The sequence below is a fragment of the Stenella coeruleoalba genome, assembly GCF_951394435.1.
Source record: "Stenella coeruleoalba genome assembly, chromosome: 6".
NCBI lineage: Eukaryota > Metazoa > Chordata > Mammalia > Artiodactyla > Delphinidae > Stenella > Stenella coeruleoalba.
The window spans coordinates 50120675-50138366 of NC_137151.1; the positions used below are offsets into that span (position 1 = coordinate 50120675).

The 17692-nt window shown below is 43.3% G+C and overlaps 1 protein-coding gene across 1 annotated transcript in view; it reads right to left on the reverse strand.

The window, feature by feature from the left end:
• Nucleotides 1-16751, reverse strand: part of CACNB4 (calcium voltage-gated channel auxiliary subunit beta 4) — a gene marked incomplete at its 5' end in the record, with an annotated part of 266603 nt that extends 249852 nt beyond the window's left edge. The window contains 2 exons of the mRNA XM_079924005.1: nucleotides 15893-15976; nucleotides 16488-16751. Of these exons, the coding sequence (XP_079780131.1) occupies nucleotides 15893-15976; nucleotides 16488-16547 (144 nt within the window). The remainder of the gene's footprint in view (nucleotides 1-15892; nucleotides 15977-16487) is intronic.
• Nucleotides 16752-17692: the final 941 nt, after the last annotated feature.

The window sequence follows — 17692 nt, forward strand, 5'->3', positions numbered from 1 at the left end:
CTGTCACTGTTTGCAGATGACATGATACTATACATAGAGAATCCTAAAGATGCCACCAGAAAACTACTAGAGCTAATCAATGAATTTGGTAAAGTAGCAGGATACAAAATTAATGCACAGAAATCTCTGGCATTCCTATACACTAATGATGAAAAATCTGAAAGGGAAATTAAGGAAACACTCCCATTTACCATTGCAACAAAATGAATAAAATACCTAGGAATAAACCTACCAAAGGAGACAAAAGACCTGTATGCAGAAAACTATAAGACACTGATGAAAGAAATTAAAGATGATACAAACAGATGGAGAGATATACCATGTTCTTGGACTGGAAGAATCAACATTGTGAAAATGACTGTACTACCCAAAGATTCAGTGCAATCTCTATCAAACTACCAATGGCATTTTTCACAGAACTAGAACAAAAAATTTCACAATTTATATGGAAACACAAAAGACCCCGAATAGTCACAACAATCTTGAGAAAGAAAAATGGAGCTGGAGGAATCAGGTTCCCGGACTTCAGACTATACTACAAAGCTTCAGTAATCAAGATGGTATGGTACTGGCACAAAAACAGAAATACAGATCAATGGAACAGGACAGAAAGCCCAGAGATAAACCCACGCACATATGGTCACATTATCTTTGATAAAGGTGGCAAGAATATACAATGGAGAAAAGACAGCCTTTTCAATAAGTGGTGCTGGGAAAACTGGACAGCTACATGGAAAAGAATGAAATTAGAACACTTCCTAACACCATACACAAAAATAAACTCAAAATGGATTAAAGACCTAAATGTAAGGCCAGACACTATCAAACTCTTAGAGGAAAACATAGGCAGAACACTCTGTGACATAAATCACAGAAAGATCCTTTTTGACCCACCTTCTAGAGAAATGGAAATAAAAACAAAAATAAACAAATGGGGCCTAATGAAACTTAAAAGCTTTTGCATAGCAAAGGAAACCATAAACAAGATGAAAAGGCAACCTCAGAATGGGAGAAAATACTTGCAAATAAAGCAACTGACAAAGGATTAATCTCCAAAATATACAAGCAGCTCATGCATCTCAATATCAAAAAAACAAACAACCCAATCCAAAAATGGGCAGAAGATGTAAATAGACATTTCTCCAAAGAAGATATACAGATGGTCAACAAACACATGAAAGGATGCTCAACATCATTAATCATTAGAGAAATGCAAATCAAAACTACAGTAAGGTATCACCTCACACCAGTCAGAATGGCCATCATCAAAAAAATCTACAAACAACAAATGCTGGAGAGTGTGTGGAGAAAAGGGAACACTCTTGCACTGTTGGTGGGAATGTCAATTGATACAACCACTATGGAGAATAGTATGGAGGTTCCTTAGAAAACTACAAATAGAACTACCATATGACCCAGCAATCCCACTACTGCAGCTAGTGTGAAGCAGCTGCATCGCTCGGGGAGATCAGCTCGGTGCTTTGTGACCACCTAGAGGGGTGGGAGGGAGGCGCAAAAGGGAGGGGATACGGGGATATATGTATACATATAGCTGATTAACTTTGTTATACAGCAGAAACTAACACGACATTGTAAAGCAATTATACTCCAATAAAGATGTTATTAAAAAAAAAAACCTTACCTGGATTACTGAGTCCAGATAAGCCCATCCGTCAGTTGAAGTGATTTGAAAAATACTGATGCCTGAGTCCTATATCCAGAAATCCTGATTTAATGAGGCTGGAGTGCAGCCTGGCATGGGGATTTTTATATACTTCCCTGGTGATTCTAATATGCAGCCAAGGTTGAGAATTACAGACATCTGTGGATGATATAGCAACGGCTCCCACATAATTGCTTTTATTGAACTATACTCCAGCACGATGAGGGACATTATCTGTATAGTAAATGATATTAGTAAAAAAACAACTCCAGAATAATGATAAGGTGTCACATCAGGGTTTAATTTACTATCTTACACACTCTCAACTCCATGAGAAACTTCTCTCTAGTCTCAGAGTGGGAAGTATTTGTGCTTCTCCTAAACCACAAGTGTACTTTTACCCTTGGACATCCTAAATCCTGTAAATGACCTTGCTTTCCTCTCTGGGTACGTCCTAGAAAGTTCAGAGTCAAACTGGAGGCCCCCAACTAACAAGTGACTCGGATTTTACTGGCACACCATCTTAGCCTTATTTTCTCCTTAGTTCATTTTCTTCACTTGTGACATCATACAAGCTAACTTAAGTCATTTCCAGACCAAGCCATGATGTAAACATATCTTTTAAATAATAAATAAGGAGCATGTGCCACTGACTAGAAGAGGGATGAGAAGGAAAACAATCAAGTGCACCAGCTTACCCAGGCAACTTGAACACACGAAGTTCTATAAACATATCCACCAAAGTCTACTTATTAAATAGTTAATGTCACTTAAAAACAGAAATTCCTGCCTCATTTTTTGGAATATGGGGAGCCATGCTGAACTACAAATGCTAAATATCCTTCCCCTATGAAACTAGGGGTACGCAGGGAAGTCAGTACTGAAAGCTCCTAATGCAGTGTTTTTAAATGATAAGAATCAATCTTGTGGTTCCACTCACCTCCAGCAAAGTTTCCATATGGCAACTTTTGTTATTCTTTATTATAGATTTAAGCCCCATTAGCTACTGCTCTTCCTGGTGGCTGTAATCATCATAATAGCAGGAGCTACACTACTTCTCAGCTGACTTCCTCTTAATAGCTTCCAGGATGCACATCTGAGAACCATCTCAGCACATTTCACAAATATCTCATTCTTGACAACCCACTCTATTCTTTGCAGATCCTTTCAGGCTGTATGCACGTGCCTGAAAGAGTTATAAATTCCAGCTCTATCCAAAATTATCTTTCCTCTTGTAAACCTTTCCACATCATCTCTTTGCTACATTCTATAAAGAATGCCTTCATCTAATACTTTCAATAATATTTGATATTGAATGACCCTATGTTTTATGAGTTCATCTCAGCAGCTAAGTGTCACTGGACTTCCGCAAAAACTACAGAATATAGTGTTTTCTACCAAGATGCATGAACTGACCACACACACCTGCAGACACGGACGTGAAGCTCTATAATACTAGAGACTGAAGGAACCTCAGAGGTCATCTAGTCCACCCCACTCAAACCCCCGTTTTGCAGACAGGAAAACAGAGGCCCTTCAGGTAGCCACTCCTGTATTAATACTTGCGTGGTGTCCCATAAATTCATTGTTTAGTCACTTATTTGAAATTTGGTACATATTTTCTCATTAAGAAACAATGTTACAACAGAACGTTAGACTCCCTACAAAATTATAATTAGGATGGGTGGTGGTGATGATAATACAACAGTGAGAATGTACTTAACATCACCGAACTGTACACTGAAAAATGGTTACGATGGTCAATTTTATGTTACATGTATTTAACACAATTTTTAAAAAATTCTTATTTAACCCATGAAGTGGATGAAACATAATACAAGAAGGAAGAGAAGGAATGAATCCCACCATCTTGGCTGGGTCCACCTGAGGGTCCTTCCTTGAATAAACGTCTGATTAATTGCTTCTGCAACATCCACTTTCCCCTCCGTCTACCACTAAGCTCCCAAATTCCCTTAGGGAACTGGTCCTCCCCATTCTCAGTCTTAGCGGGGCTGACCCCATTTTCGTCTCCAGGAGTGGCCAACCACTGGCTTCAGGCAGTCCCCTGGCCACAGTACTGGTTCATGAGCCATTTCAGGCCAATAAGATTCAAGAAGTATATGTGTGTGTATGTGTGTGTGTGTATTGTGTTGTTTCAGAGGGAGGGTGGTACCTCTGAAAACAAACAAACAAAACCTTCTTTTCCTTTTTGCTGGAGCTACCATAAGAGAGCTAGCTCTTCCCCTGAACAGGGGAGTGGATGAATGGGAGACCCTGAGCCACTGTGGCCACTGCTGCCACCATGAAAAATGCCAAACCGAGGCCTGAGCGAGCACATAGAACTGAGCACAGAAGATCATGCAGTACTGGAAGAACTGCAGAGAAAGGGAACAGAAGCCCTGATGAAGTCATGAACTGGAACAAGCCATACCTGAAGCTAGCCAGACGTACTCCTGAACTCTTCACTAGCATACGCCAGTAATTCTCTACTTTGCCTTAACCAATTGCATTGAGTTTGTTTATTTGCAACTGAAAGATTCCCAACAGATACAGTTCCAGAACAAAGTTTGAAATAAACAAAGTGTGTTCCTCATTCACTTCCCTTTCTGAAACCATCTCCCACCAGCCACTGTTTTTCTCTCCAGGCACCCAGTGCCCTCCTTCTGTCCCAAGGTCTCCATTCTGATATCCAACCCAGGCCTGCACTAACTCCCAAAGTGCTTCAGGCCCCAATATTACCTTCCTCTTTCCTCTTATTTTTTCTATTCGCACCCCCATTCAAATTCATAAAACAAAAATAAAAAAAAAATACATAAATTACTATTAGTATCTTATCAATGAGACTAATGGGGGATTCAAAGTTTGGCCTTGGCTACCTCAAACTGTACATACAGGTCAACACGTATGCATGGGTGGGAGGGTCGCTGTTCGAAGCAAGTTTTGTGTACAGTCCTGGGGCAGAGGCAGAATGACGTCTGTTTCCCAGTGTAACCCTACAGTGAGATGCAGGCTGAAAGCACAGAAGCTGGCTTTACAAGGGGACATGTGAGATGCAGGGCACAGCAAGTGCCCCTCGAGGGCCCAGGGTTCAGAGTGTGACCCAGAGTTGAGGAAGTCTGGAACACAACCTGTCCAGAGAGGCTGAAGAGTATAGTGCTGTTAGTCACCTTAGAGATTTTGCCTGAGAAGCAGCATCTTAGTAAGAAGGAAGCAGTGTCCTCACAGATGAAGCAGAGCAACTGCAGCGGGAATAACCTCCTTCAAAGGCTTGTGGCAGCCGAGCTCAATAAGGGACAGAGTTGTGATCACCTCCTCGACTCAGAGATAATGGGCAGGCTATTAGGAGGCAAGGCGTTGCAGTCCTCTGTCTACAGCTAGGAGAAGTGAACAAGCAAAATGCAACATTATCAATGTCTCTACATCAAGACTTCCTTTTCAAGCTGCTTCTCCTTTCTCTTGCGCCATGTGATTAGTTAGTGACAATGGCCACACAGACCCACAGGCTGGTGGGGCACGGGGTCCTTCAGGTTACACAAAGGAGAATTTAATAGGGAACAGTCAAAACAGAATGTCAGGGAGTGCCAGAGAAGGAGACCTGCAGCCGTATCACAGAACTTCATGGAGGAGAAGGTTCTAGAAGGGTTTAACAGATGGAAAGATCAGCATCAAGTGAAAATGGTGAGACCTTCTTCAAGGAGAAGGAATGGCATGACTGAGGGGGTGAGGGAAGAGAGCAGGAGTTGAGTCTGCGTCTGGGCAGGTGTGCTTGTAGCAGGGGCGGGTTCGGGGGGGGGGGGGAAAGTAAGGGGAGAACACAGGTGTGAAAGGACAAACAAGACCCAGGGAGACTGGGGTCTCTGTTGGGAACCGTCTGCCTTGTTGAGGTGGGCTTGGGGACAAGAGTGAAATGAGCTTACCTGCAGGCAGTAAGTCAAACCACGATCACAGATGAATGACGAGAGCCCCTTAAGACTCCCAGGAACGTTCACAGTTTTAAAATAGGCTGCTCCTTAACCCAAATCATCTAGAAACTGTTCGGATTTCAGACAGTGGAGGAAGAAGAAGACAGGTGTTCTGGGGCAGGGCCCCAACCTATTCCCATCCACCTCTCCACACCCAGCCTGGGGGTCGGCTGGGCATCCACAGTGCCTCCTGGTTCTGCTCAGCTGCAGTCCCCATGGCACCGTGACATGCTCCAGGGCCGGTTTCCTGCTATTGTTGTTGTGGCTTCAAACAAGGTCACAGCTGTGTTTGGGGGCCTGGACAATGGTGGACATTTTTAGTGTATTTTGAAGTAGGATATATTTAAGTTTTGCCTGGTCTGCACTTCTTAAATAACCTGCCACACTCATTTTTAAAATGACAGCAGGGCTTCCCTGGTGGCGCAGTGGTTAAGAATCCGCCTGCCAATGCAGGGGACATGGGTTCAAGCCCTCGTCCGGGAAGATCCCACATGCCACGGAGCAACTAAGCCTGTGCACCACAACTACTGAAGCCCGCACGCCTAGAGCCCATGCTCCGCAACAAAGAGAAGCCTCCGCGATGAGAAGCCCATGCACCGCAATGAGGAGCAGCCCCTGCTCGCCGCAACTAGAGAAAACCTGCGTGCAGCAATGAAGACCCAACACAGCCAATAAATAAATAAATAAAATAAATTTATAAAAAAATAAAGTAAAATAAAATAAAAATGACACCAGCGAATGGACTTAATGTCACTGAATTATGCATTTAAAAATGGTTACAATGGTAAAGTTTGTTACATGTATTTTTCCACAATAAAAATATAAACATAATTTTTTTAAAAAAACACCAGTATCCTTCCTTTTTTTAACAATTAACACTTTTTACGCTTCCTATGTAACAGAACTATTAAACAAAATACTTGCAAATATGAAATTTGCATTTTACCAGGTGAATTTAAAGCCTGAGCATCTCTACTAATGTATAAGAAACAGTAATAATAATACCCATGGTACACATTATTCTTACAATGTAGATTTGACAGTTTTTTAAAAGATACTATTTTGTTTAATTTTCATTTTACATGATCAAAAGAAATATTCACAGTAAAGTAACTGAATAAGACACCCAAATGAAAAACAGAGCCTTCCCTAATCAGAAGGTCTTCCTACAACAACCAAAGGAATAAAAAAAAAAAAAATCCCCCAAAAGAAATCACCCCTCAAGCTTTCTGAAATTAGCAGAGAATGTTTGCAGCTGACCTATTTCTCGCCCACAGGACTATGTTGATAATTGACTTTTGTCCCCCAGGGAAGTGCTCAAATATAATTGAGCAGCACCTGCCACATAGAAAGTACAGTTTTATACACCCAATAATTCTCATAAATATTGTACTTAGCTTGGGACTCAAGCACTCTGCTTTCTCCTTAACTGTATCTCTCAAGGAAGAAATATAATTACCAAAGCTGAGTTATTACAAACATCTAGATAAAAGAAGTATTTTGAATTGTAAGTACCCAAGACATTTCTATCACTAAAAATTATTGAAAATGATGGCATTGATCACTTTTCTTTAATCCTGACATTTTTCTTTAATCCTGTCGATCTCATCCTATTACATAAATCCCTTCTATAGATGAGAGTCACTCAGTTTTGTTCAGTCTTGATGACAAGGAGGACAAGGTCAGGGATTTGATTTCCATGCAGGTCAAATAGTTTTACCCCTCCCCCCAAATTCAGCTTTATGACCTGACACTGCAATTCCAAAATAAATACAAATATGATCCACCCAATTCAACACCATGACTTGAAGTGCTGTCTGGATCTAGGCTTAAGGAAAGGCAAGTCTCTTTCCACAGGCAGGCCAACATTTGCATTTAGACCAGGGGCTACGACTGGAAACCTTCAGACTGGTGTAGAGAATATGCTAATGAAATAATCCAAAACCAGTCACAAAAGATCACATATTATTGTATGGTTCCAGTTACATGAATGTAATTTGGAATGAAATGTCCAGAACAGGCAAATCTATAGACACAGAGAGTAGATCAGTGGTTGCATAGGGCTGGAGGTGGGAAGGAGGTTGGGGAATGACAGCTAATGGTTACAAGGTTTTTTTGGGGGGTGACGAAAATGTTCGAAAATTAGATTATGGTGATAACAGAATACAGCCTCTGAATTCCTGAAAGAACGACTTCCTCATTTCTGTTCCACTCACACACACAAAGAGGCCAAATAAGAAAGGTGTGACCATAAAGCACTCCAACCTCAACAGTGAGGATTTTATCCACTTGTTTGATTTGGAAACATAATCAGCCTTTGAGCTGTTACCCTAGCACTAGGCCACTGGAGAAGGAAGTGGGCCAGGATGATAAATTCATCTACGTGAGTTATTATGCATTTCACTTACTATTGGTCTTTCCTGTATTAAAAAAGAAATTGAAAAAAAAATTTTTCCTAAGGAGTTAAAAAATAATATCGTAACATTCAGACACAGTGAGCACTACAAAAGTTTACCATTTCTAGTGATTCTCACAACCTGAAAAAGATGCAGATTCTTTTCAAGTTTGTTTACAAAATATTTCCTCTCAAAACAAAGACTTCTGCTCCAGCAATTTAAATTGCAGCCCTGGAGCAAGATACCTCCACCAACAGAAAAGAACATAAAATGAGAAATAAAATAGGCACACTTTGTCATCCAATGATTACAGTGAAAATGATGAGAAAGATTCAGCAGATGTCCCTCAAGTTTTATGGCCCCATCTAACTTATACTTTCAGTAAATAAAGCACAATGCTGAATGTCATCCCTTCGGATTCCAGTAATTACCTCTGCTCTGTTTATGGGTGTAATAAGAAAGGATATAGTAAAGAAAGTAGGAAGTTTGCAGAGCGGCATGTTTTTCTAGTTAAAATGAAAACCATCTTCAAGGAATTTCAAAGCACCATCTATATTCAAGCCAGGTGTTGGTAATTCATCAGCCTTCTCGCTTTCTGAATGCCAGCTAAGGAAGCACACAGCTTGTCATTATTGTTACTTGAAAGCAATAAAACTATTCCCTTAAAATTGAATCTATAATTTAGCCTCTTCATTAGTTCAGGCTTCCAGTTCTCACCCTACCCCCCTCCCTGACCCCATTCACATGGTTGAATCCATGTAAAACGTCTGATGTGTCACTCTGTAGTCAAGTTCATAACTTACACTCTTCTGGAACAAAGAGTGCGTGTGCTACCTCTACGTTCTCCTGGCTCAGTTAGAATGAGGACATGTAACTGTGTGAAGGCAGGACCATACTGGCTGCTTAAATCGGAATGGGGTTTTATGGGGGTTCTTTACAAGATAACAGCCTAGCTCTTCTTGAGACTTATCAATTTGGTGGATTCTAATCTGGAGAGGTATTATCAAGAGAATGTGTCATTGGGGACGGTAAGGAAGTGCTCTGCACAGCCCACAGGGGAAATACCGGTGCAACAGCCTGGACTCAAAGAAAGTGAACACCATCCAGGGGCTCTGCCTATACCAGGCAGGGGCTCAGATGGTCCTTCTCTCACACACACACACTCTGGCTGAAAAGGGCAAGCAAGCAGAGAGGGTGGCGCTGTTCTAGGAAGCACTCCTCTCCAAAGCATTGCAGAGGCCAAACATGGAATGCGGCCTGCACGCTCCACTCCCCACAAGTCTGTGGACATTTCCTGGGGTCTTCAGTGAACCTGAGTGAGGTGCAAGCCCACTCACCCTGGTTAGGGCTTATGCTTTCTTCTGAATCTGAGCTGCAGAAATGAGACCAAGAAAGGGCCAGACTCAGGGGACAATGATGAGCTTGGACAACGCCACAACCTCGGCCAGAAAAGATGGGCTAGAACTCGATCTGCTAAGCCCAGCTAACCCCACTGAGTTAGTAGGCTCATCAGGAGTGAAGAGACTCGTTTCTACAACTAGCTACTAACTGTAGTTTGTAGACAAAACTACATTCTCTTCCGCTCTGCCCTTGCTTTTTCCCTTGATGAAGAAACAGTCCCTGATCCTTGGTAACAACATTGTCTGGGGCAGCACGTGGAATAATTACAGGGAGAGGGCCACAGCAAAGCCAAGGTCATTTTCAGCTTCATTTTCACGCGGCGTCCTATAATTTTCTAGAAGGATTAAAATTTGAATCAGAATTTATGTAAGCTTCAATAAAATCTGATCAACCTAAACTGAAGGATACATAGTTCTTTATTCTATAAAAAATGAGATTTTGGGAACTCTGCACGCCACGAACAGAAACTCGGAGAAAAGCAAAAACGACTGCTTAACGGGTTAGCTGCCTAGTAATTAGATTTCTCAATCCGAAAGAAGCTTCATAAATTCAGTTCCATTTATTCAAGCCCAAGAGCCAGAACGCAGCACAGTTTGCCACAGAGGCAGAGTTCTGTTTTGTTCTATCAGATCTCAATTTGGGAAGATGCATTCCGGATAGAATTCACAAAGGAAATAGGTATAAACTTTTCCTTAAGGTTCACTGTCACTGGATTATATCATTTAGCAAGGACAGTCGACTTACAGAGCAAGTAAAAGCTTCCAATTTTGCTGATGAAAACGATTCATTATTATCTTCCAGGCAGCTAAAATATAATAATAGTTGTGCCAGTCCTGGCCTGTTTTCCTCAGATTCATCCTCTCCTTTTTCTGTTCTGCTTTCTGTCTCAGGGGGCCCATGGCCTGCAGGTTGTTTCCCAGACTCCCATGTCAGCTGGTGTCCAGGTCAGCCAGTGGGAGACAAGGCAGGGGTTGGGAGCACAAGAAAGGAGAAGCCAGAGTATTTCTCCCCATTTTCTCCACCTCAAGTGGTTTCTCTGACAGAGGCTGCATCTCCTCTGTGTCTCTTGCTCCTACAAACAGTACCCCACTGGTTCCAGCATCTACCAGGTGATTTTGGCCCCTGGGTTCTAGTTACAGTCTCCTCCCCTTGTCCTTGTACCTAGAGGTGATAGCAGCTTCCCGCTGTTGCTAACCTCTAGGTTTAGCTTTTAAGCCCTCCCCTCACCTGTTTAATCATGTCTCTATAATTCAAGTCCCTCAGCTGTAAAAACTCAAGTAATTTCATCTTCTGGTTAGACTGGCTAATACAATGACTAGTACGTTAGTAAGTAAACAAACAAACAAACCTCCATGAACCGTGAACCATGCAAACAAAAATTCCATCCCATGATAAAACTGGGAAAAAACTACAGTCTGCAGATTCTTCAGTGGTTGCTTTGCTCTTCACAGTAACCATATAAACTAGGAATATTTCTAGGCTCTAAGAGGAGTAAGTCCTTGTGTGTTTGTGTGCCTGTCGTGATTATTCAGGGATGAAGTGTGTTGTGGTGGAAAAACTGTAGAATCTGAGTGGGGGTCTCCTGTCTCTGTTCTGCCACTATCTACTGGTGTGACCTTGGTAAGGGCTTTATGTCCTTGGGTCTGTGTTTCATTCATCTAAAAATGGGGAATCAAAGTACTTTCCCTCCACAATCTCTTCCAGTTCTATAATTCTGTGATTCTAAGCTTATGGATAAATTTTGCATATATGCATGACTCCAAGTGTATGATTATTCTTAGAGCTGTGCACAAAGCCTATACCTTCTGTTGATGAATCTGCATTTCATCAGAGAAATGTGTCTATAACCAGTGCTCAAATTAGAACCCAAAGAATATTTTTGCCAACTTGTTTTATTATAGTATCAACTTAGTACCTGAATGTGTTTTAGATCTCTACCTACAGTGTGGGTTCATTGAATTATTGTAATGATTATCTGATTAGCATAATCTGAAAAAAACAGCAGGAACCTTGCTTTAAGGTAGATGGTTCCAAAGATGGCTGCAACAATATCTTCCATTCTATGTGCTCCTTTGTAAGGTGACCTTGACACACCCCATCAAAAGATAGAGTCTATTTCCATCAAAAGATAGAGTCTATTTCCCCTCCCTTTGAAACTGGGCTATCCCTTTGATTTGTTTTGACTTAGAGATTGCAACAGAAGTGATGTCATATAGCTTTTGATACCAGGTCTTATAAAGTCTACAGCTTCAGCCTTTGCTTCTTGGGATGGTCCTGCTTGGTACCTAGCGACCATGTTGGGAAGAAGCTCAAGCAACCATGCTGAGAGGCCCAGGTAGAGGAAAAGTGAGCCCTCTGCCAAAATCTCTACTTGAGTTCTCAGCCAGCAGCCAGTACCAACCACCAACCACACGTGTGAGGCTGTCTTAGACATTTCAGCCTTCCCAGTACCCAGGTAACATCACACAAAGAAGAACTGTGTCTGCTCAGTACACAGACATTTTTTAAAATGTTGTTGCTTTAAGTCACTAAATTTGAGGGAGGTTTGTTAGGAGGCAATTTCTCCAGATTAAACAGAGTTTAATATTGGAGCAGAACCTCATGTCTAAAATACATCAAGCTAGTCCTCCATTCATCCACTCCTTCATTCAATCAAATAAGTATTTACTGAACATCTACTATGCTAAGTGCTGAGGGCAAAAAGGAGACCAAATACAGACATGTCCCTGCCCTAGTGGAACTTGTTATCTGGACAGGGAGACAGACATTAACAAAAAAATCTAATTACATGTTAAATAATGAAATGTTAAATAAATCGTGATGGTACTATTGAGAACTGGCACAATGCACTCTGGGGTGAGGTAAGTGGCTAAGGAACTAACCTTAACAGGGAGGGTAGAAGAAGTGAAGACTAAACTTAGGTCTCAAGGAAGATTAAAAAATCAGCTAGGCAGAGGGGAGAACAAGAGCCCTCCACACAGACAACTCAGCATGTGCAAAGGGCCTATGGCAGGAGGGAGGGTGGTGTGTTCAAGATCTGTGTCCAGAGCTTAGAGATCATGGCTTAAGATGAGGCTGGAAGCTGGTAGGAGCCAGGCCTTGTGAGACTCTGCAGTTCTCATAAAGGCAGACTTAACAAGGAGAGGTCAACAAACTGATCTCACTCTGATCAGATTTTCCTTCGAAAGCCAGTGGGGAGAAAGGTGGGAGTAACCCCAGTGAGAGTAACCTGTAGCATTCTACCACACAACCTGTATGCAGTGCCACCCATGGGTATTTCATATACTCAGCACACATGGGCATTCTGCAGACACCCTAATTCCTTGCTCCATTTCACCGTATTATTTGTATACATCTATGTCTCCATAACCAGATCATAAAATCCTTTGGGTACAGAAGCTGTGTCTCATTCTTCTTTTCATTCCTATTCCACAGTACCTAGTGCAGTGTTAGGCACATAGCAAATATTTAATGTGTTTCCTAAAAATTTAAAACATGAATAAACAATCTATTCATAAACAGCCTGTCAAAAGTAATCTCCCGAGACAAAATTCTACAGCCTTTCTTGGAAAGCCATTCCGATGATATCAACGCTCTTCGGAAAGTCCTGCTGTAAAAGCATCATTCCTTTCTAATTGTAGCCAATTCTTGAGTTTCGGCCTCAGTGAAGACTGACAACAGCCCATCACATTTCCAAAGAACGTCTTTATGTACTTTTTTTTTTTTTTTGGCTGCACCGCACAGCATATGGGATCATAGTTCCCCAACCAAGGATCAACCCGAGCCCCTGAAGGGGAGGCTCAGAGTCTTAACTACTGGACCGCCAGGGAAGTCCCATCTTTGTGTACATTTTGAAGATCATTACTGGGTCACCCCTAGCTCTCTCTCCTTTCAGTGGCAAAATACTTAATCTTCTCACTTTTCCTCAAAGAAATAATTTAGCTGCTCCCTGGATTCATTCCAAAACCTCCATCCCTCCTAAATTGTGGAGGGCAGCAATCTAGGAGACCAGGAAACAAGGTCAAAGATGCCAGAGGGACTTTGTGAGCAGTCCTCAGGGGAGAGGCAGGCTCTCTGTCTCAGTCTGTTCATTTTCAGGCCAACTCACATGTGTACCTGTGTATGTGTGTGCTCACATATTCATCTGTGCATATACACACATGAACACTGAAATTTTTTTACCAGCTCAAAGAATAAACACTGTTCTATTTGATGAGTTTGCCAGCTGTCCTCTGTTCTTTACCACCAGCCCAGATTTACCCATCTGATTCAACACAATCTTTTTTTTTTTTTTTAGTAAGTGAAATCTTCCCCCTCCCATCTCTGTAAATGATATAGCAGAGAAATGAGCAGCACTGTTTTTATTGGTATCCTCACTATCTTCATCATGTGCAAAGGCATCACAGAGATTGTGAAATACATCAAGAATTTGAAAACAATAAGCCACTGGTCACTCTACAAATAATGAGTCTCTAGTAACATAAACAGCTGTTGTGCTTTTTAAAAAAATACTTTTTTGGCATTTGGGTGAAAACTGTTTAATTTAATTTCAAAATACACTGTTAAAGTTACATTTGGAATCATTTTTCATCTCTTGTCAAATAAATAAAAATCCCTCAGTTATTTTATTGTAGCCATTATAGAAGTCTATATTATGCCATTTAAACAAGATCATATATAGGATGCGTACCGAACTGTAAGTGCTCACAAAAATTATGTATTATTTTTGTGCAGAAAAGTTAGTTAAGATTGTGTATATAATACAATTACAGCTAGCTTCTGAATTTAAATTAGGCCATCTTATTACACCAACAAATCCTAGCCTATTTTCAGAAAGACTTATGAAATATATTTGTTCCAAAAATCTGCAATGGTTTAAATTACTCTCGAAATTATTTAGCATGAATACTTTTTACATTTTTAAGCCAACACATACCAGCACACTTAACAAGAACTTATACATGCATTATCTCACTTTTTCATTTAAATTGAGGAAAGAATAAGAATATTACAAAGGATATTGATGGCTCTGTGCTTGGAAGAATAAAACATTAGTGAAGTGATGGTGTAGCTGAACTCAAAAGTTTTAGTCAAACAGCTCATGGAATACACTGCTGTATAATTAACATTTCTAAGAAGTTGCAATAATAAAACACTACCAAAAATAGGCACCTACAAAATAACATAAACAAGATCTCAGTCACCTAACTCAATTTTTGTAAAAGATGAAGAATGTCTTTGCTTTATTAAATACATAAATAATCTAAACACTGCAAAAAGGATAGAATACACTTTCAAATGAATTCAGAATCCAAAATATATTTATTTTTTAAATGTACATGCTTAGTACTCACTGGATTAAAGAGTCGTAGGAATAACTTCTGTTTCTGCAGAAAATGAATGCCTATGTAATCAATATTATGTAAATATGCTCTATGGACTTTTTAGGAGAGGTCTGAGTCCAATTCTGAGTCTAATACCCAATTCGTCATGGATAATCTGTTTAAATTGATAACAATCACTACAGAAACAGTGCAGCTGCCATCATAGGTTAAAAACACAATGATCTGAGTGACCCACAGGGAAAAAAACTTCCCAGTGTCACTCCAGCAGCCCACAGCGGAGCCTTGGGATAAAAACGTCGTGGTGCGATGACCAAAGTCCTCCCAGGGTACCCCGAACTCACACACCTCGACAGTTTCTGTTCCAAAGAGAGATCAAGGTGATTCCCTTTTGCATGATCTCTCTAGCACCCAGCAGCTATGTAGGGGTAGTTTCTTCGCAGCAAATTAAGGAGCAATTTCCTGTGTCAAGGTAAAAGGCACCTCAGCATTCAGCTGAACCGGCGATTTTTAGCACTGTCAACACGCACTAGAACCACGCAGAAGAAAACCCCTAAGAAAACAAACACTAAGTGTAGCACCACCAAGACCCCCGAAACTGAGGGCCGGCCTTCGCTTATTTCGATTTAAACCAGATCCGCTGTCTTTCCCTAACTGAGCGAACCAAATAGGTCCCAAAGCGAGACCAAACTTTCTGTTCCAAATGTCTTTCATTTGACCAGAGCTCGGAGATGACAAAGGAGAGTATTCAAAATAGGGCAAAATAGAAGAGCCCTCTCTCAGCCGAATCACAGCAGTTGTCCGGCCCCAGGGGCTCTTGATCGCTCAAAGTCCAGTCACACGACTAAAACGCTTCCTCACGCATCCAAGGTGCAAAAAGAAATAACTTCCAGTCTTAATTTCAACGTCCCTGACCTAAACTAGGTCCCCGCCGGCTTGTGTCCACACCCACAAACTAACTTCCCAGGACCCGAAGACTTGGGAACCCGGGGCAGAGGGTGAAGGACCAGCCGGAGCTCCCGCCCGCGGCCGAAAAGCGACGCGCTGAGGCATTACCAGCCGCTCCGGCACGTGGGGGCCGCGCGCTCGGCTTTCTGCCCAACATGCTCCCCTGCGCCCGCCTCCTACCTGTCTGAGGATGAAGCTGGTCGAAGTGGTGCTGCCATCGGATCTTTTCAACCTGCTCCTCCGGGTCGTGGTGCCTCGGGCCACCTGGACTCGACACACGGAGCCAGAAAGAACCCGGTAAGGACGGCAGTGTGGAACCGGGCGACCACCCCTGGCTAGAGTCCGCCTCCGGACACCAGATCCCCGGGGTCCCCCAGAGCCCGCACCCAAGTCTCCTCCGCGGTCCCCAGATACAGCCTCCACCCCACCCACCCACTCAAGCCTCGACGGCTGAAAAGGCGCCCGAGAAGAGCAGCCCGCGAGCACCCACCACATCCATTAACAAAGACTCTCAGGGTGCGGGGCCGAGTCCCCGGCATGGGCTGGGGAAGGCTGCGGGCTCCGGAGCGGGAGCGCAGAGACCCGAACGAGGTGAGAAGGAGGAGGAAGAGAAGGAGGAGAAAGAGGAGGGGCGGAGGAGGAAGGGACGCGGGGGGAGGGGCGAGGGAGCGGGGCCTCAGACTCCCAGGACTGGGGGCCACGCGCGCCGGGCGCGAAGGCGGGGCGCTCTAGGGCAGCCGAAGAGGGGGGAGGAGGGTGGAGGAGGGGGCGGTACCTGTGAGGTGGGCGAGTGCGGCCCGTCCGCGGTCCCGTTCTTGGCGTAGGAGGAGGACATGGTTCACAGCCGCATGGCGGGCCCGGGCGCTGTGGGCGGAGGGCGGTGAGGCCCCCGGACGTTCGGAAGCGGGAGGTAGGGGAGGGCGGCAGGACTTCCCCACCCGCTCCCGGGACCGCGCCGGCTCCCGTGCTCCCTGCCCCTCCTTCCGAGAGCGCAACACCTCAAAGCGACCGAGACGCTTCCCCCGCGCCCACAGCGGGGTCGCGGGCAGCGGACCCCGCAGGCGCAGGTCCTGCGGAAGGGGCTTCTCGGAATCTCGCCTACCGGAGCCGATCGGGAGAAGCGCTCTCCCACCTAGCGAGCGCCTTACATCAGAGCTTTCCAGAGGAGAAAGGGAGGGGGGGAATCGGGGATGGGGGTGGGAGGATTAAAATAGTCTGCACAGTTTAGAATGAGACAAAGGTGGCACGGTTCATGAATCAGGACTTTGGGAGGGACGCTGGTGCAGTGTGGCAGTGAGTGGGAAGAGCCGACCCGGGTGTGTGTGTGTGTGAGTGTGTGTGTGCGCGCGCGCGCGCGTGTGTGTTTGCTGCACTGGAATTTTAAAAGGGCAAGCAAGAGTCGAACCTTTCTTCCGCGACTTCACTCATCTGCCCACGGTGGTAAGGCATGGGGTTTTGTGGTTTGGTTTTTGTCGGTGTTTTTGTATTGTTTTGTGAACTCTAGCTTCAGAACCCCAAGCCATACACATCCAGGCAGCCGCGGGAGACTATGACAACCTGAGTCTGACGGGGATGCAGCCCCGCAGGAGACCAGCATACCCCAAGGAGTTTTGAAGGTCATGTTAGACCTGCTAAAAAGCAAGAGTTGGCCACGTGCCTCCCACTTCTACGCGGACATCTGTTTTCAAGGGAGGAAACTCATCTTTGAAATCATACACAATCTTTGCCGTTGTTGCAACCCTTGGTTTCCTCCTGCAAAAACATACTAGAGATTAATTTGAGATCAAATTAAAAGCGAATTGTGGAGAAGAGGGATTTGAAGTAATAAGAAGAGGGAAGAAAAACATGCGAATTCAAAAATAAAGAGACCCCGTTTAATTACAGTAACTGCAAGAGAAATCCATCAATAAAATTTGCATAGTATCTCAAACTGCTAAATGAGCCCATGTCACTTTGGGTTCTAGTATTTTTTTTAGGGAA